Consider the following 18,217-nt stretch of genomic DNA (forward strand, 5'->3'; position numbering starts at 1 on the left):
CAACAGAAGTACTTGGGGAAGAAGGGGCTAGCAGAGCTCCTAAATTGTTCTGGACTCCTGGCTCTCTAGTCCTAGGGAGCTGTGCAGCTGCTTCTTTTCCTTTAATCTGTGCTGTGATGTAGTATTAAAAATAATTTTTGAAAATTTGGATTTGCTGGACTTGTACTTGCAGGGAGTTCTAGTTAGTGCACTGAGTTATTTCAAAATTTGTAAGATACAAGTTACTTAAAATAATTGAGTATTTTTCTTATTATTCTGTTCTTCATTGTGTGCACGTACCTGACAATTTCCCAGTACAAAGTACAAAATTCCAGCTTTTTATAAATGCCAAGAACTGGTCAAATAGGTTATTGTCACATATTCACAGCATTATTTATGCTATTAGCAGTTATAATTAATAAATCAAAACACTAGTGAGGATATTTTCAGACGTAAGAGCTAGGCCCAAATATCCATTACCTCTTGCCCTGAGGCACCTAATACCTTCTGAAAATTGTGAAGAATTTGGGAGTGCTGCTGTGTTTGAGGAGCTGTACGGAAATAACTCCATATGCTCTGAAGAGATTAAGTGCTACCATTTGGTAGCAATAGGTTTCTTCCTTCCTCCCTGCTGATAAATGGGAGTCTGAAAAGATGGGGAGAAAGTGCAGTCTCATATATGTTCAAGAAGCTGTTCAAGGCTGAGAGTGAGCTTTCTCTAATATCTTAGCAAGTTCTTTGCCAAGTTAGGTTATCAAGTTCGAATCAAATTCTGTCTCTGGGTTATTGAAGGACTGGCAAGTAGCAAGTACACAAACATTCATTCTGTTCGTTCATTGACTAGCCCACCTCTCAAGTCAGATGTGTGCACCAGAATGGCTGTCTAGTACCTGGATTGCACATTTTCTGGCCCAGGGCTTGCTTACCTGTCACTTCTTTGCGTAGTACCTAAAGAAAATTTAGGTACTCTCATTTTATGTTTAAGGTTTGGGTTCCTTGCTGGCTTGGCTGGAATGCTACAAATAGGCAGAATTTTGCTTAACTTGCAAAACGTAGAGCTAGAATCTATGCTATATATTATTAAACTCTCTCTGGCCATGTATGAATTATCTTAATGAAGTAGACAAGGGCCAAGACAGTGAAAAACAAGGTTCTGTCAGGAAAAAAAATTAGGAAGAGGGAATCTTCTCTAGTCTAGCTTATTAAACAAGCACATGAACACAAGTGGTGGGATTTAGAAAATATTGTTGCTTTTGGCTTGAACAATTATGAAAGCAATATTTAATAATGCAGAAAACTCGAAGTTTCTATTCTTTTTCCCCTTCCTCTTCCTCAGTTTTTCTCCTTTACCTTACCCATCCTTTTTTCTTTCTCTTGTTGCCTCGAATAGGTGCTGCTGCTGATTGATATCCAGGTTTCTTACATCAACACTAACCACGAAGACTTCATTGGCTTTGCAAAGTATGTATATACAGAGACTTTGTTGTAAAGACGCTGTCAGTTTGATGGTGTTTTTTGTTTTTTTACTGAGTTCAAAACACAGGTCCTGAAGTGTGACAGTAGAGATGGAAGCTGCAAAATCCCAAACATACAGGAATATGCTCTTTCTCAATATACACAGTGTTGAACTCTGTCCCACTTGTAGGGGATTCTTTACCCCAGTTCACGGTCTTGGTTTTGCTGAAGCTTATGTCTTGGTCTGGGATTGCATGTATCTCAGGAAGTAGCTCTGGCAAGCTGATGCCCTCACTGTAGCCATTTTAGGACCACAGAAATGTATGATATTGGTGGTCTTTCCACATTGTTGTTAATGCATATTTTGGGAGCTGTGATTCAGTGTGAAATGGATTTGTTCAGAGTAATGGATGTCACTGAATTATAAGTGTGCCTGCTGTTTGGCTGTAGAGAATAATAGTAGCAGAATGCCCTGCAGGGCCTGGTTTGATGTTCTCCCTGCTTGACTGAAAAGGCTGTGAGAATATTCTCTAGAATGTTCTCCCTCAGCTTCCAGCAATTTGTGCCTCAGGGGCTTCATAACCAACATTTTGACATGAGTAAAAACATTGAAAATGTCTTCACTCTTTGAAGAATACATGTTTCTTCAGTCATATTCATGCCATATTTGCCATAACAGTTTCTAGAATCACAAGAGGTTTCGTCCATGTGGGTTGCTGGCAACAAAATTTGGCACCACAGTACGTATTACACTATTGCCTCTTCTAGTTAGCACTGTGAAGGAAGGTCTTCATCTTTGGCAGTATGCCTTGAAGGTTTAAAACATGGAGTTCAGTGAGCTGACAGGGGAGAAGGCAAAGCCAGGCACTGTTTATGTGTTTTGGTTTGAGCAACTTTCTCTAGAATTATTTGCAAGTCCTAGATATCTTTATCAGTTCTCTCGACAAATAACAGGATGATGTAGGAATGGTAGATGGCCTTCTAGAGGTCAAGATAACAACCTGCCTGCTATTTACTTCTCTTCCTCCTTTTCTGACAGGAAAAACTTGCTAAAAACACACCATATATATTTGTGGTGTGTGTTGTGACCTTGGAAAGTCACATAGTCCAACCTCCTGCTCAGAGGACGGTCAATGCTGAGTTCAGACCAGGTTACTCAGGGCTTTGTCCAATCAGATTGGAAAAATTAAAAAATCAGAGATTCTCCAGCCTCCCTATGCAGCCTGTTCCAATGCTTGCCTCTACTTACTGTGAAAAGACTTCTTGTGTCAAGTTGGAACCTTCCATGTCCGTCTGTGATCCTCACTGCTGTGTCTTTTCCAAGAAGTTGCAATGCCTGAGTTCAATTTCTTGGGAAAGCTGCTGCTTCTTTTGCCAGTTAAGATCTAGAAATCCTCAGCTGCTACGCGTGGGGTATAAGCAGATAACAAATGACCCTTTACTTAAGTTTACTGATCAGTTTAAGCAAGTATTCCTATAGGTTGCAACTGGTGGGAAGGGAGATATCTTTGTTGACTTGTGCTCAACTGGAAGAGAAGACCTGGATAACTAAGAGCAATTTAAAATGTAAAATACATTAATTTATGAGCTAAACAGTAGAAAACACATATTTTGAACTATAATATTATTATTGTTATAGCAATTATGTTAGAATGGGAAAATGAAATAATTTTGGGGTACCTTATGGGCTTCTGCAGTATCTAAACATCCTGGACTGTAGACTCCCTGGATTCCCTAGTGTTTCCTTTCTTTTGTTGAGTCTTCTTGCCAGTTCTCATGTGACTGTGGTGTTTTCTAAGTGTAAGTCCTGCTATGAACCTTACTGATAAGAATGAGAGCACAAGACATTTCAGACTACCTTGCAGCATTGAAGGGCCTAAGGCAGGTACAGGGTGATGTGAATTGACTTGAGAAAGGATTAAAGAATGCCAGTATTTAGAACAAGTTTGCATAGTTATGAAATTGTGAAACCTTAGAACATTAATGTTTGTCTCATTTAGCAGAACGAGTGGTAAAATGTTGGCATATGGACTGCTGTTTTGATAGAGTGTGGTTGGAAGGGCAGGATCAGAGTTGGGATGGGGCTGAATTTGGAGCTTCAACAATTCTTTGGATCAGCAGCTGCGCACAAAACAGTTGAAGGATTGGCCGACAGGCTGTGGTCCAGCACATCTTTCTTTCTTACTCTTTCAGAGCAGCATTTGTAGCTGATCTAATATGTATGCTTTTTTCTTCAGTTAATCAGTGCCTGGTGAAATGGTGTAATCTAATCCAAACAAAACTTCCTGTCACCAGTGGCTGCTCTGGTGGTTGAGTAGCCAAAGCCTGCTCTTTGAACGCTTTTCTTCTTCTTCCAGCAATATTTTAATTTTCTGGCCTAACACTTACAAACCACCACATAATGCAAATGCTTTTAGAATTAATGGCAACTTGTACGTGTTTGAGACAGGAATGTGTTTTGTTTCAGGAACTGGGATTACCAGACTTCAAGAATTGAGCAAAATATTTTAAACATGGTTTAATTTCATATATGCTCTATTCTTATACGATTCAGCTTTTTGAACCAGCTTTGTGACAGCTTCATTCATTGGTTATATTTACACCCTCAAAGTGCATATAAATATTAGAATAATATCCAAAAGAAACTGTCAAGACAAAACTATTAAGGAGCCTCCAGCAGGGGAGGATTTTGTTGTAATGCACTAAATAACAGAAATGGCTTGCTTTTTGTCTCTTTTGAATATTTATAGAGGCTTGTGTTTCCAAAGTTACCCACATGAGCCATAATTTCTCTGTGCTTTTAGTAACCTTTACCAATCCAAGTAGGATGTTGTTACAAAGGAGGTGATTAGTAGGAGTTGTCTGCTGTGCATGTCCCTTCTGTCCTAAGCAGGCATTCCTATACTGTAAGAAAAAGTAGTTGAAATATGCACATACATGCAATGATTTTGCTGTGTTTCTTTGTTGCTCTAGCTTTCTGTGCTGGAATCAGAAATAACTATTACTGCTAAAATCTATTGCTTGAGAACTGGCTTAGTTTGAGTTTCTTCAGTATAACTCTTTTCCTCTGCTTCCCTTAGTGCCCAACAAAGAAGCAGTCAGGTTAACAAAAGTGCAGTGGGAAATCAGGTAGGCACCTAACAGAGAATGGATAACGTGCAAGTTAATCCAAGCTGTTTGGTTTTCTTGGCTGCGTTTATTCATTGTAAGTGTATCATTTGCCTTTTCTGCTTCAAACATACACAAAATGCATCATCATCGCCTTGTGTTACTGAGTTTTTCAGAGCCACCTGACTTTCATCGCTATTATCATTTACTGTTTAATATTTCTGCTACTGCTTGCACTGCTGGTTAGTGTCTCCCCTCCCATGTCGTATAGTACGTTGAATCTTTCATGTTACACATCAATGTATTTGGTCATTAACTACAAATTTGTGAATTTCAGAATCCAAAATGCTGGTGAGTACTTGCTTGTGTATGTTTTGTCATAGTTGTTTTACTAGTTCTTATGTGTTCACAGCTTAATAGCAGTGAAGGGGCAATTCAGCAAGCAAAAGCAGATTTGCCTTTACCTCTTATGAAAACTTTCAGTTGACTTCACAGAGATGCTGACTATGTACCACAGGCCTCTCTCAAAGAAAACAAAGAATAACTGGTCGATGGCCTCAGATTAATTAGCACTTTCACCAGGATTCATTAATGAAATTACTTTTTTATTTCTTTTTATCATCTAAAGAATATGGGATTGATTCTGCATGATGCTAAGTGCTCCTGATCTTTGCTTCTTTCTCTGTTTTTGTGTGGGACAGGGGTGCTTAGTACTTCACATGCATGATCAGTCCTCTTTTTTATGTGTGTTGAAAATAATGAAAATGCTACAACTTTGAGGGTGTCTGCTCACTTTGAGGGTTTTGCAAAGTCTTAAACAGAAAGAAAATGTTACGGGATTACTTCAAAAGGAAGTAAAAAACCTCTAGTAAAAATAATTACCAGTATTGAACATCTTCCTGATGTTTTCATGTGCAATTTGGTCGAACGATGCTCAGGAGGTGAAAGGTGAAGGTATTCAAATGTGACCACTGAGCTTAGATCCCTTAGGTGATAAACCTGACACTTCAGAAAGTCTCCTATTCTCCTGTTGTATATGAGAGTTCTAGCATTTTTTTGTAAACTTAGTTATCTTTTTGGGGGTAGAAATCCAACCTCTTCCTCCCACCAAGAAATTGCTAGTTCTTTTTGAGACGTTAGTTAAAAGAATCCCTTAACTTCTTGGATGTGTGATGGTCCCCCACAGCCTTAACAGCATGAGTGGCATTTTTGATCTAATAGATGGTTTGGACTAAAATGAAAAAAGTTGAAAGGTCTAAACACTGAAATGGCTTCAAAGACTAGTTCTCTCCCCTCTGAGGAGAGATTTCCTTCTTATCTAGCTGTGCCGGAACATGTGTCAAACACAACAACCATCATCACTTTGGAGTGTCCCATAAAAGGAAAATTGACCAATTATCTGACTCTTCAAAAATACACAAATGAAACGAATTATTTCTTTAAGTGAATGTTCTGTTTCTAAAGAAGTGAGAAAAAACTTGGCATTTTATATTAAATGTTGAAACTTGATTATTTTTGGTATAAAGGACTTTGCTGAACCTTTTATTTTAAAGATAATAAACAGATGTTTGTAAGTTAATTGTTTGGAGTTGAAAAGAATGAGAAAATGTTTCTGAAATAAAACTTTATTTTTGCAATTTGCTATTTCAGGGAACCAATCTACCGCCTTCAAGGCAAATTGTACGAGCTAAGTTCTGTAAGCTTTATTGTTGCTTTTTCATTTAGCTTCTCAGAGGGCAAAGTTTGTCTCTAACTCATTGGTTTGTTGAATACTTGCCGCTAAACTATTTAAAGTGCCTTGTCTGTAACAATTCCTCAACAAAGTATTATTGCAGTTCATCACTTAACTGCTACTAACCTGCTGTTACAAGTACAACCTAGTATAACTTACAATGTTTTAGTAAACTTTGAATAAGATTATTTTTATAGTTTACTGAGCTTCTCAAACTAAAATGACTAATTGGTGTTTATTTTATTATATAACTGGAAAGCAGTTTTTATCTGATGTAAGTGCCTCTATTCATAGTAAACCTCTTTTTGAAAGGTGGGCAAATAAGTGTCTGGTAACTGAAGGGAACCATTAGCTCTTGTGTAAATGAATGTGCTGTTTATGGGTACAGGTACTGTTCTTGGTATTTTCTTTATGTAAAGGAATTACTTCTGGTAGAAAAAGTTGAGGGTTTTTTTAAATAAACTTAAGTATATTTCAAGTCTTTTTTAGCATTCTTCTCATAGCACCAAGAGGATCAATATATCATGGACAGATTATTTTCTAACCCTTCCACCTCATGAGTAAATAAATATGTGAATGCCTTTAATATTACTAATTAGAATTAATTGTCTAAACAGCAGTTAATTTTATAACAAGTTACTCCTGGTTCAGTGATGGTTAGGTGTAAGAAGTAAATCTCTATCATGTGCATTCTTTGGTAGTATCTTGGAAAACATGTATTTTTCCAGTTTGTTGCCACATCATCAAATTATATGAGTTACCATTTCAAACAAACTTAAAAAGGGCTAGGCAGCACTGATTCTAACAGCAGTTGAATTGAATGTCTTGAGAGATCAAGATCACTACGTTTTCCCAAAATAGTGGGATGCTCTTTTGCAATCCATTGCTTTTCTTTTTTGTAACTTGCTTTCAACTGGTATGATGCAGATAACTATTTCTGTGTATCTCAGAAATAAGATGAGCACAGCAATATCACATTTTTGGAAGAAGTGTAATGCCAATTCTTTTTAACATGTTTTTGCTCCTTTTTCCTCTACTACTAATTTATCCTCTCACGCTTAATGTTTGGCCTTTTTTGTTTGTCTTTTCTTTGCTACCGCCTGAGGTTTTGACCTGACTCCACAAAGTTTCTTTTTAAGCCACAGGTTAGTCTGTCTTCTAATTTGCTTGAAATAATCAGTGTAAGGCTTGGTTTTACGCAACGTGCTAGCAAGATTTGGTTCCTGAAAGCTGACCCACTCGTAACTGTATTTTTTTTGTGTTGAGATTTGTTTTGGTGACTAAAATTCAGTGTTTAAAGCTCCCCTTCATGATCAACCTTTGAAGATGAAGGTGTCATTGCTCCATGTGCCCAACTGATACTCTGTGTGTGAGAATGCAAGATACTCAAATTACAGAGGATTATATATAATTTATATTTATTCATTTATAATATGAATATTAATATATAATTTCATATCAATGAAATTCTGTTTTGTGTTTTATTTCTGTGGCAAAATCTGCTGCTGTGTTTGAAGTAGCCCCTGTAATTGGAGAAGGGGCTTAATCTGAACTATGGGTTTCAAGTCACCGTCCCAGTGATTGGGAGGTTTGGGTTCAAAGGCTTTGTTTGACCTGCCTCTTCTACAATGTTACACCAGCAACCTGATTCACTTGTTCTGGACACAAGTAGCATTCAGACCCCATCAGTTGGCCTGAACTATAATGCTAATAAGTAACTTTTTCCCAAGTAACCACTTTTTCCTTTTTTTCTTTTTAATCCTGCTTTGTAGCATACTTTGCTCCTTCTTTTCTTCAGCTATACGTAAATCCTGATACCTTGTGTGACCCAGGAAAAAAGTGTTTACAGAATTTTTTAAGCAAGTAGATGGAAATGGAAACTTGTGCCATGGTCATTGAAGTGGTCATGAAAAATCATGACAAGGCTGTTAAGAAATGCCAGTGTTTATGTAAAAGAGGTGGTGCCCATGGACAACCGCATGACACTAAATTTTGAAATATCCTGGAATAAGACATGCTGCTGTTTAATTTTCCACCTTATCAAGACTAGAGGAGTATTGCTGTTCTAAAAGGCCTTTAACCATACTTATTTTTTAGGTTAAGGTTCCTTCATGATTGACTTAATCACCTCGTCTTTCTTTAACTACATTTGGAAGCATGTTTCAGTTTTTCACTACTGAGCACTTTGCTTTAGTAAGGGCTAAAGTTTTCTTTAAAGTAGATATGTGTTTAGGACTTAAGCCACTGTCATCATTTTTAAGTGATGCGATATATTGTTTAGTGATTTTTCGAGAAGCGATGTCACAAAACCTCGGTTGTGTTCAGTAACAGAACAGATCTGATCGGTTTTTGCTCTGACATTTGGCAAGTTACAGTGCAATACTGTATTAGGCTTCCCCTCTAATCTGTTATTCCTTGTTAGCCTCTGAAGTGTGAGAATATTAATATTTGAACCCAAAGAAGCGATGGCTTGTAAGGATGCCTCACAGAGTAGTTTTTGCAATTTTTATTCTCTCAATGTGCTTACTAGTTGGTAACACATTTTGTTATGACAGTGATTAGAAGATAGTGTTGGGAGTTGTGTTGCATGTTCAATTTCCATGGAGTTATGTAACACAGCTTTAATAGAGTTATATTAACTCAACAAATGCTGCTGCTTTTGTATTGTTGTGGAAGTAGCCAGTCTCATGGTTTTTCACACTTGTATTTCTGTCTGCCTAGTCAATTTCACTTATCTTGAAATCATCTTTCAAATACTTCTTTTAAACAAATGGAACACTTTCTGATTCCTTAATGATGTTCTTTTACAAATACCTTATTTGATTTGAAGGAATGAATAAGTCATGCAGCTCTACATAAAATGTACTTATTGTGTCAAATCCTTCTTTCCTGTTTATCCGTGAAGTGGTGGAGAATAAGGACATCAGATATGATTTGGGTTTTGTGCAGCTGAACTCTCAGAAAATGACTTCCTTCTGGCTTGTTCATGTGCATTCGTACCCTCTAAGTTTTATTTTTCAGACACCCAGATTAGATATCAGGATGCTGAAGGAAGGAACTGTGTCATCTCTTGTTCATCCTGTACATGGAGTCCAACTACCGGTCAGAATATTGTCTTCACTAGCTTCTGGCAATGCCCATATTTTTTGCCTTCCTGAAGCTAATAACTCATGTCACTAATATCTGGTTTGCACAGAGTGACATTTAGAAATATGATAGAAAATAATGAAATGGGTCTTTTAAATCCAAACCAACCAGAAAGTGAACTAGTGAAAACAATAATGAAGCACACTACTTTCAAGCTGAAGTACTATGCAGCATAGCTAACAATAGCTTAAAAAAAAGGCCAACAACCCTCTCTCCCCCATCAGAGTTTTTTTTTTTTAACTTCAAAAGTCTCTTTGAAAATCTCTGCTGCTTATTGCCCATGGAAGGACACTTATTTCTAAAATAGAACTTGGATTACGTTTTAGAGAAATTGTCTGGAGTCTACGGTGTAATTCAGCATCTTTGGAAAGTAGAACTATGTCGCCTGATCTCACTTTGTTTTGTACTTACACCTTGATCCAACATCGCCCTCTCCCCTGACCCCAACACTGGTGCTGAGTATGAAATGAGAAGAATTCAATGAAAAGAATATGAGGCATAGCACACTAAGCTCATCTTCTCTCTCTTGATTTCCCCTGGAACTGCTTTCAAGTATTTTGGATAATTATGATCTGTTGTGGTGTCTGGGATATTTTAGAGAACACAGTAGCCTTTGTTCCCAGTAGGGGTACAAACAGGTCTAGAAATTTGCATGTGAAAATAAGTACCCAAGATATTGCTCTAGCTTTGTCCCCTGTTCTTCATGCAGAGTTGTATGGGAATGGCAGCTGGATCTAGTCCTCAGCATGCAGGATTTTTTGAGGAAACAACTGGCAAATTCCTTCCTTTACAAGACAGTGATCAGTGTTTGTATTAGCAAGTCAGCTTGTTTCTGTCCACACCCAGTGATGGTTATGCATCTATGGGGAGATGTGTTGGACTGGAGCAAGACAGTCTTTTGGAGCTATGCAGCTAATGTAGTTCTTGCATTAGGGCTATTAAAAGCTTCATTACTTCTTAAATGGCTTGTATAGTTTAGATTTTAAGATCTTGGTTTGGTCTATTCTGAGACCTTTACCACAAATGTCATCTTGTCAAGCTGAGAAAACTTGACTCTGATTAGCAAGCAACAGAGCCTTTGGTAAGGATGAGGGAAAGCACTGAATGGAATAAGCAGTGTGTACTACTTCCCTTCCCTTTTAAGTGCTCATCACCTGTAAGGTTCTTGAACATGCTACTTGGGTTTCTCACTGGTTTGCTTCTAGAAATCACCTCTTTATCCCCACTGTGACATCTGTCATCAAATTTTTTACCCTCTCTAAGATGCGTGTCCAAACCAGTTTTCAGTAGTGTGCTGGCCTGGCTGCCTGTGCTTCCTGCATGCAGAGATGTGCTTTATAGGGAGCAACACAGCATTTTCAACTGCAGACAGCACGGTTCCACAGCATTGTCGTGGTTTAGCCCCAGTCAGCAACCAAGCACCACGCAGCTGCTCGCTCACTCCCCCCGGTGGGACGGGGGAGAGAATCGGAAGAGTAAAAGTGAGGCAACTCATGGTTTGAGATAAAGACAGTTTAATAGGTAAAGCAGAAACTGCGCGCAGAAGCAAAGCAAAACAAAGAATTAGTTCACTACTTCCCATGGGCAGGCAGGTGTTCAGCCATCTCCAGGAAAGCAGGGCTCCATCACGCGTAACGGTTACTTGGGAAGACACACGCCGTTACTCCAAACATCCCCCCTTCTTCTTCCCCAGCTTTATATACTGAGCATGATGTCATATGGTATGGAATATCCCGTTGGTCAGTTTGGGTCAGCTGTCCTGGCTGTGCCCCCTCCCAGCCTCTTGTGCTCCCGGCAGAGCCTGGGGAGCTGAAAAAGTCCTTGACCAGTGTAAGTGCTACTTAGCAACAACTAAAACATCTCCACGTTATCACCATTGTTTCCAGCAAAACTCCAAAACATAGCCCCATATTAGCTACTATGAAGAAATTTAACTCTATCCCAGCTGAAACCAGGACAAGCGTCCTCTCTCACAGCCTCTTACTTCAGTTTCTTTATAACATGGGAGTAACCACCTTTGCAAATTTGTTGTGAAGCGTTTAGTCTGCTGTATAAATATAGCTCACCTTGTTGTGGAGCTAAGTTGAAGTGATTGGGGAACCTTAATTTCCTGGGTTTTTCTTAACACTTTTTCCCTTTTGCATTTGTGTAGTTCAGTGTAGAAAAAAAAAAAAATTGAAATTAGCTTGGTTCTACAACTTGTTCTGTGGCAGCTGCCTGAAGGCCAGTATACTGGCTGTATATGCATGTTGCTTGTTTCCTGTTAAAAGTTTACTTCAATAAACATTGTAAAATCAAATGAGGGTTTGATGGGCAATCAAGTTCATATCAGTATATTTCCCTTAACTTGCACTTGGACAAGCATTCCATGTCTATTTGTACTCAGTAATGACCCCTCTCCATTCTTCCCCTCCCTGCCCCCGATAAACATGAATATTAAAAATAGTGACAAACTTCAGCAGAAACCTTTGTGGTACAGGCTATTCCATCCAGTCTGCTCATGATATACCCTTGAGTCTCTCTATGGAGTCATTTCCAGTACTTCCATAGCTTACTTGAGTCTTCAGAACCAGATCAATGCTTTTTTAGTGATTTTCTTACAAGCTGAAAACCTGTGGACTGTTTTTTCATCTTCATTGTTTTTCTTATGTTGTTGGCCTGGCTGGTAGTGAGTCGGAACACATGATCATCTTATTTGAAATTAAATTGATACTCTTGGATTATGTGCATTACCAATACTTCTACCAGCTTTTCAGGTGCTTTTCGCTTCTATAGATGGCAAAGAATAGAAATTGAGCAATGTTTTTGTCTGGCTCTCTGTTGATACTGAAGTTACTAGTCTTGTAAAGCCCTAGGAGAGGAACATCACTTCACAGAATCACAGAATCTCAGGTTGGAAGGGACCTCAGGGATCATCAAGTCCAACCTTTCTAGGAAGAGCAGAGTCTAAACAAGATGGCCCAGCACCCTGTCCAGACGACTCTTGAAGGTGTCCAATGTGGCCGAGTCAACCACTTCCCTGGGGAGATTATTCCAATGGGTGACTGTCCTCACTGTGAAAAATTTCCCTCTGGTGTCCAATCGGAATCTCCCCAAGAGCAACTTGTGTCCACTCCCCCTTGTCCTCTCCATGGGACTCCGTGTAAAAAGGGAGTCTCCATCTTCTTTGTAGCTACCCCTTAAGTACTGGTACATAGTGATGAGATCCCCTCTGAGCCTCCTTTTCTCAAGGCTGAACAAACCCAGTTCTCCCAGCCTATCCTCATATGGCAGGCTTCCCAATCCTTTGATCATCTTGGTGGCCCTTCTCTGGACCCCTTCCAGCCTGTCCACATCCTTTTTGTGTAGCAGGGACCAGAACTGTACACAGTACTCCAGGTGTGGCCTGACAAGCGCTGAGCAGAGTGGGATAATGACGACTTTCTCTCTGCTGGTGATGCCCTTTTTGATGCAACCCAGCATCCTGTTGGGTACGAATGGTCTCATATATTTCTCTAAAAGCAAGGGGAAACTCATGTCTGATCACACAAGGCCTTGCTTGTGAGACTTGTTGAGGGAGTTCTGAAGGGCTTCTCTGACCGCTTCCTCTTTCCATCTCAGGACTCCATAGGCAAGTAAAGGGTGTTGCTGTGGGAAGAAAGAATGGCTGAGGTTCCCTGCATCTGTGTGATTGGGGGAGTTCTGTTGTTTTGTTCAGAGTATGATAGGAAGGAACGTTTGCTTTCTCGTATGTGTGTTGGAAAACAATAAATGTTCCAATAAAATTGAAAGCTTCTTTCTGATCCATAAACCAGTTCTCATGACCATTCTCTCCTCTTTACCTCTGGAGGTGTCTCATTCCTCTAAAGTTTTCTTTTGTCCCCTTTCTCTTTGCATGATGTAGTCTTGTAGTCTCCTGGCCTTAGTATTCCCAGCTGTTCCTTCATCTTGGGCTTGTATCTATTTTATAAAGTTCTGCTTTACCCATTTCCCCCCTGATTTTTATTGCTGCCTTAGGGGTTTTTCCCTCTTTACTTCTCCTCTTCTACCTTATGAGAGGAAAATATCTCTCATGTATCTCTCCTTACCACTTCCTATCTTAATTTCAAAATAACTGTAGAAGACCTTTCCACTTTGTCACTTCATTCAATCCCTTCTGAAAATTCCCAGTGTATGCCAGAAGCCATGCCATTTGCCAGAATCTAGGTACTCTTCCTAGTATGCAACTTTACAAATGACCATAACAATTAGACTAGAACAGATTAGCCATATATAAAGTTATATGGACTTTTACAATGTGCTATTATACAACAAATAATATCTTCAAGTTTACATGATCCTTAATGCACGCATACTTGCTGGAAGTACAACATGATAATACTTAGGCTTCTCTTTTTCTCCAGCCTTTTGACTGAAAACACTATATTCACTTTTTTAGTTTTTTCTTGAATGATAGGAACCTGAAAAAAACTGTTGAATTTGCCAGAGACTAAAAAAATGCACCTGTTCTTTTTTTTATTCAGCAAGTCTTTATTTAAAAAAATGAATGCAGCAGCAGAGTTATGTCAAGTGAGTAATGAACTAAACTTGTGCCTGACTGCACCTCTGCACAGGTCATCCGGAAAGGCTGGCTGACCATCAACAATATTGGCATCATGAAAGGCGGATCCAAGGAATACTGGTTCGTTCTAACTGCAGAAAGCTTGTCCTGGTATAAAGATGATGAGGTAAGGAATGAAGAACCTTTTTCTACTGAGGAAAAAAACAGTATTTATTCAGTCTGCTGATACCAGCTTAAAGTATTAAATTAGCTTGTACTGACTTGAACTGAAAGAATGTTTTAAGGTTTTTACCTGTGTTCTTTAGACTTTCTCTTTTGATTCAAGGAGAATGCTAACCTTATAAGGCTTCATTGGAATGTTGATAACATAAATACAGGGTGTTGTGTGGGGTGGTTTTTTTTTTGTTTTGTTTTATTTTTTTCTCTCTTTCTGTGGTTTCCACACATTGGTCTTTAAAAAAAATAAAAGCCCCTTTTGGAATGTTCTAGTTATTGTCCTATGCCTGCTTGGACTGGTCTTACACATCTACTGTAACTTGATCATAAATTGTCTAGGTAAAATTACTTCTAAAAGTAACTACAGCAATTGATTTAATGGTAACAATTCTACTCTGGCCTCATATTCTGAGAGGATGAAAAACCTGTCTGCAGAGTTCTGTAGCTGTAGATTTTGCAAGTTTTCAAGTAATTAAAAAGGTAAAGAAGGTTTCTTTGTCCAGTGGCTGCCTTCATCACCACTGCCTTCAACCTGTAGCTGGTTGGTATGGATTTTCAAATTTGACAAAAAAATGCACCTTGGTAAGAACTGTCACTGCTGATCAGTAAATCTGAGGTCAGTAATATGAGAACTGGAAAAAGAGCATTTCTATGATAAACAGGACATCCAGGTTGCTCACTTTAGTAAATATGTTGTTAGGCAGCTTGTCTGTTCTGTTTAATTATGTTTTCAACAATGTTGGTAATGTGATACATTCCATCCAAAATGCCACCAGTTGTCTTGTTAAATTTTGAAGGTTAAAATGGGTTTATTATGTGCGCTATCAGCCTTACAGTAAAGCCCTTGGGTTTTTTTTTAAGGTTTGGGTTGGTTTTTGCAGAAAAACTGGGCTACGTTAAAAAAAATCAGAAAATAATAGGACTTTTTTGAAGTTAGGTGTTTTCAGCAAAAATTGAGTGATCTTTAGGGTGAACCAGCTCATTGGATGGAAAAGGCACAGGAAAGAGAGTTTTAAATGAGCTCTAAAACATCTTTCAATCTTTCAATTTTATTTTAATAATCAAAACATGGGCTTACCCCAACAAAACAGGGAGTTGCTTGATGGGGACTCTGAAAGCAATTAATATTCTGTTTAAACTAACTTAGTGTTTTACTGAAGTGGATCTTCCAAACCACTGGGGAGAGGTCCTGCAACGCGTGTACGTAAGCCAGAGCTTTGCTGAGTCCTTCAAATCCAGAATGTGATACTTATCATAGGTGGTTACTTCAGTAATACCGCTGATGATGGCAACTGTGCTGGTCAGTAGTGGTGTTTTCCTGAGTCAGTAGCCATTTTGGGATAGACCTTAAGATTGAGGGACAAATTAGGTTAATCTTGAAGGCTGTTCCTTGCTCTTTTTTTAAGTTTTAAAAATAGTTTGGTTTGATAGTCTTATAGGGAGACTCACCTGGGAATCTCAGAATAGTGCATGGAGGGAAATGGCCACTGTCTGATTTCCATATGATTTTTTTTACATAACTGTTTGGCAATGAAGAGACATTGTGTTTTGAGAGTCATGAAAATACCAGTAGTTCATTCAGACCAATATGGGAGATCACTCAGGAATTTCTTAGAGTGGTAAGAGAAGATAATTGCATAGTACTATTCCATGCTTTGCTGGTGGAAGACATCCCTCCTTAAGTACAGATGTGCTGTATAATTTGATTTTTCTGTCCTGGGAAAGAGTTATGTTGGATTTTTTTTTCTTTTTAACTGGGCCTTTCTCAGTAGAACTTAAAAGAAAATTAGTAAGGTCTGTTTTAGATACTTCCTGACGGAGGTCAAAGCCACAGTTTGACCATTAGGTTAGTCAAAAGATGAGTGACTTGTTTCAGAAACAGAACTACTGGCTTCTGAATATAAAGCAAATATTTGATCTCCTGGCTGAATTCCAATTTTTGTAATTACATTTAGTCTCCTTAAAATGTTCTCCTTACTTTCAGCTTGGTTTGATAGTTGTCACGTTCTGTTCTCAGATGATTATTGAAATGGCTGCATGCTGTTTTATTTCCACCCTGGTAAGATATGTAGTCTTCAGTGATGTGTGAAGTGATACCCATGTTTATGTGTCTGGACTGTGCCTGGGCTCAGTACGGCTGTGCACGCTGTGAGGTCGCAGGGAGTTCATATCCCCTGTGCCTCCCACTCAGGCTGGTCAATTCTGCAGTCCTTGCACAGTAGCAAGAGCCTCGCCATCGCAGCTGGGGAAGATGCAGAAAGTCAGGCCTCACCTTTGTTCTCTTGCCACAGTGCTGAGTTTGTTCCCCCTGTGCCTCTGCCCCTGAGTAAGGAATGTTGTAGCAGCTTATGTACCAGGGAGCTGACAGTGTACTTTACAAAGCTCCAGTGTTTGCTAGGACCTCTAGGGCTGTGTACCCCCTCTAGTGTAAGCTGAGCCCGTTTTCTAGTCTGGAATTTACTCTGAGACGAAAATCACTCTCTGAATGCAAGTGGTTGCTTGCTAGTGCCATTAGAAGGATGTAAATTATTTTCTTTATTTGTAAGCTGCAGCTTTTGTAAGTGAAGGATCCACAGTGGAATGCATTTTGAAGCAAGTTACTCTGGCAAAAGACTTCAAAACTTGTATGATATCAGTATTACAAAAGAAACAATTGGTTTTTTGACATGGTTTTGTTGCTGCTCAAACATACAACAAGATTTTATTCCTGACGAGATACAACTTGGTGCCTAAGAATGCTTTTTAGGCTTGTAATTATGGAAATATCACGTTGATGTTTGAACAGTGTGGTTAAATCAGTTATAGTGTTAGCTATGTGAATACTGATCTGGGTTAGTTTCTGATCCTGCATACAGTTGCTTGTGTTCGTAACTTTGCTGTGTGACCAGTACCATGATGTTGTGCCTTCCTACTTGCTTAAATGGAAGCAAGGAAAATATTGTGTACCACTTTGAGGCTGTTGTAAATAAGTGCAATATTACCACATTCACTGACCTCACAAATACAGATTTCTTTCATAGAGTATTCCATGTAATACTAGCTAAATTATTATAAGACATACCTACATGCACACAAAAGATTACAACTGAACATCTTAGCTCTCACTTGTTACTGTTTTGTTAAGTAGCAAAAAAGCTGTAAGCTTTTGTGCTAGGGTTCACTTGAGAGTCAACCTGCAAAGATGAAGCTGTGAATTAGCCACTTCTACATTAGGATAAAATGGGCTTTGGGAATGTGGAACACCATCCTAGCTTGTAAATCTAAAAGCTCTTTACTGTAAGCAAAAGGATGCCATGTGTAGCATTTTTACAGGACATGGTCAGAGAATGTGATTTCATTCTTCTTTCCAAAACAGCCAGAGCTTTTGCTGGCATTATTGGTGTGCAAAGGATGCCAAGCTGGGCTCTAGGATAAGAACTTCTGAAAATGTGAATTTTACATTTACTGGAAAAATCCCCTTTAGTCTTATTTCCAAATAAAAGATTTCCATTCTGTTTCAGTAGGGAAGTAGAGTATTGTTAACATCCAGTGATAGATGCAGTTTGTATTATAATTTCACAATTTATTCCCAATTGTAAAATTCAGTGTTACTTGGGAGATATGAAAATAAGTGAGGAGGTGAGAGAGTGGAAAGGGGAGAAGTTGCTCTAAGGTCTGACATTGTGTGTGTTTACAGAATTAATGTGCCACGCAATAAGTTGCTCCCGGCTTCTGTGGCTAGTAGGAATGTTAGTGATTTTTATACTGACAATAATCTAATAATGCAAGTTGCTTGAGGTATGCCTGAGAAGTAAACAGGAGGACGAAACATACAATGGTGCTGCAAAGCTGCGCGTAAATAAAACTTATTGTTAGTGAGTTAATAAGAACAACTAGGAAAAGAGTACTATAGGAAGCACAGTAAAAATTTCAGCAGTGGGTTTTATTGTATTTTATAGGCAGTGTTGGTTTGACTCTAGGTGGGTTGCAGTACGCGGCTTGGTTACTGACCGGCCGTCTGAGATCCAGAGTGACTCTTGGCTGGAGCTGTTGGTGAAGAT

The 18,217-nt window shown here is 38.8% G+C and overlaps 1 protein-coding gene across 5 annotated transcripts in view; it reads left to right on the top strand.

Moving 5' to 3' along the window:
* DNM3 (dynamin 3) overlaps positions 1-18,217 on the top strand; it is a 180,786-nt gene that overhangs the window by 43,294 nt on the left and 119,275 nt on the right. For all 5 annotated transcript variants that reach the window (XM_075097092.1, XM_075097090.1, XM_075097091.1 and 2 more), the window contains exons 12-14: positions 1,370-1,440; positions 4,515-4,563; positions 14,014-14,127. In XM_075097092.1, the coding sequence (XP_074953193.1) occupies positions 1,370-1,440; positions 4,515-4,563; positions 14,014-14,127 (234 nt within the window). The remainder of the gene's footprint in view (positions 1-1,369; positions 1,441-4,514; positions 4,564-14,013; positions 14,128-18,217) is intronic.

The sequence above is a fragment of the Phalacrocorax aristotelis genome, chromosome 6 (assembly GCF_949628215.1).
Source record: "Phalacrocorax aristotelis chromosome 6, bGulAri2.1, whole genome shotgun sequence".
Taxonomy (NCBI): domain Eukaryota; kingdom Metazoa; phylum Chordata; class Aves; order Suliformes; family Phalacrocoracidae; genus Phalacrocorax; species Phalacrocorax aristotelis.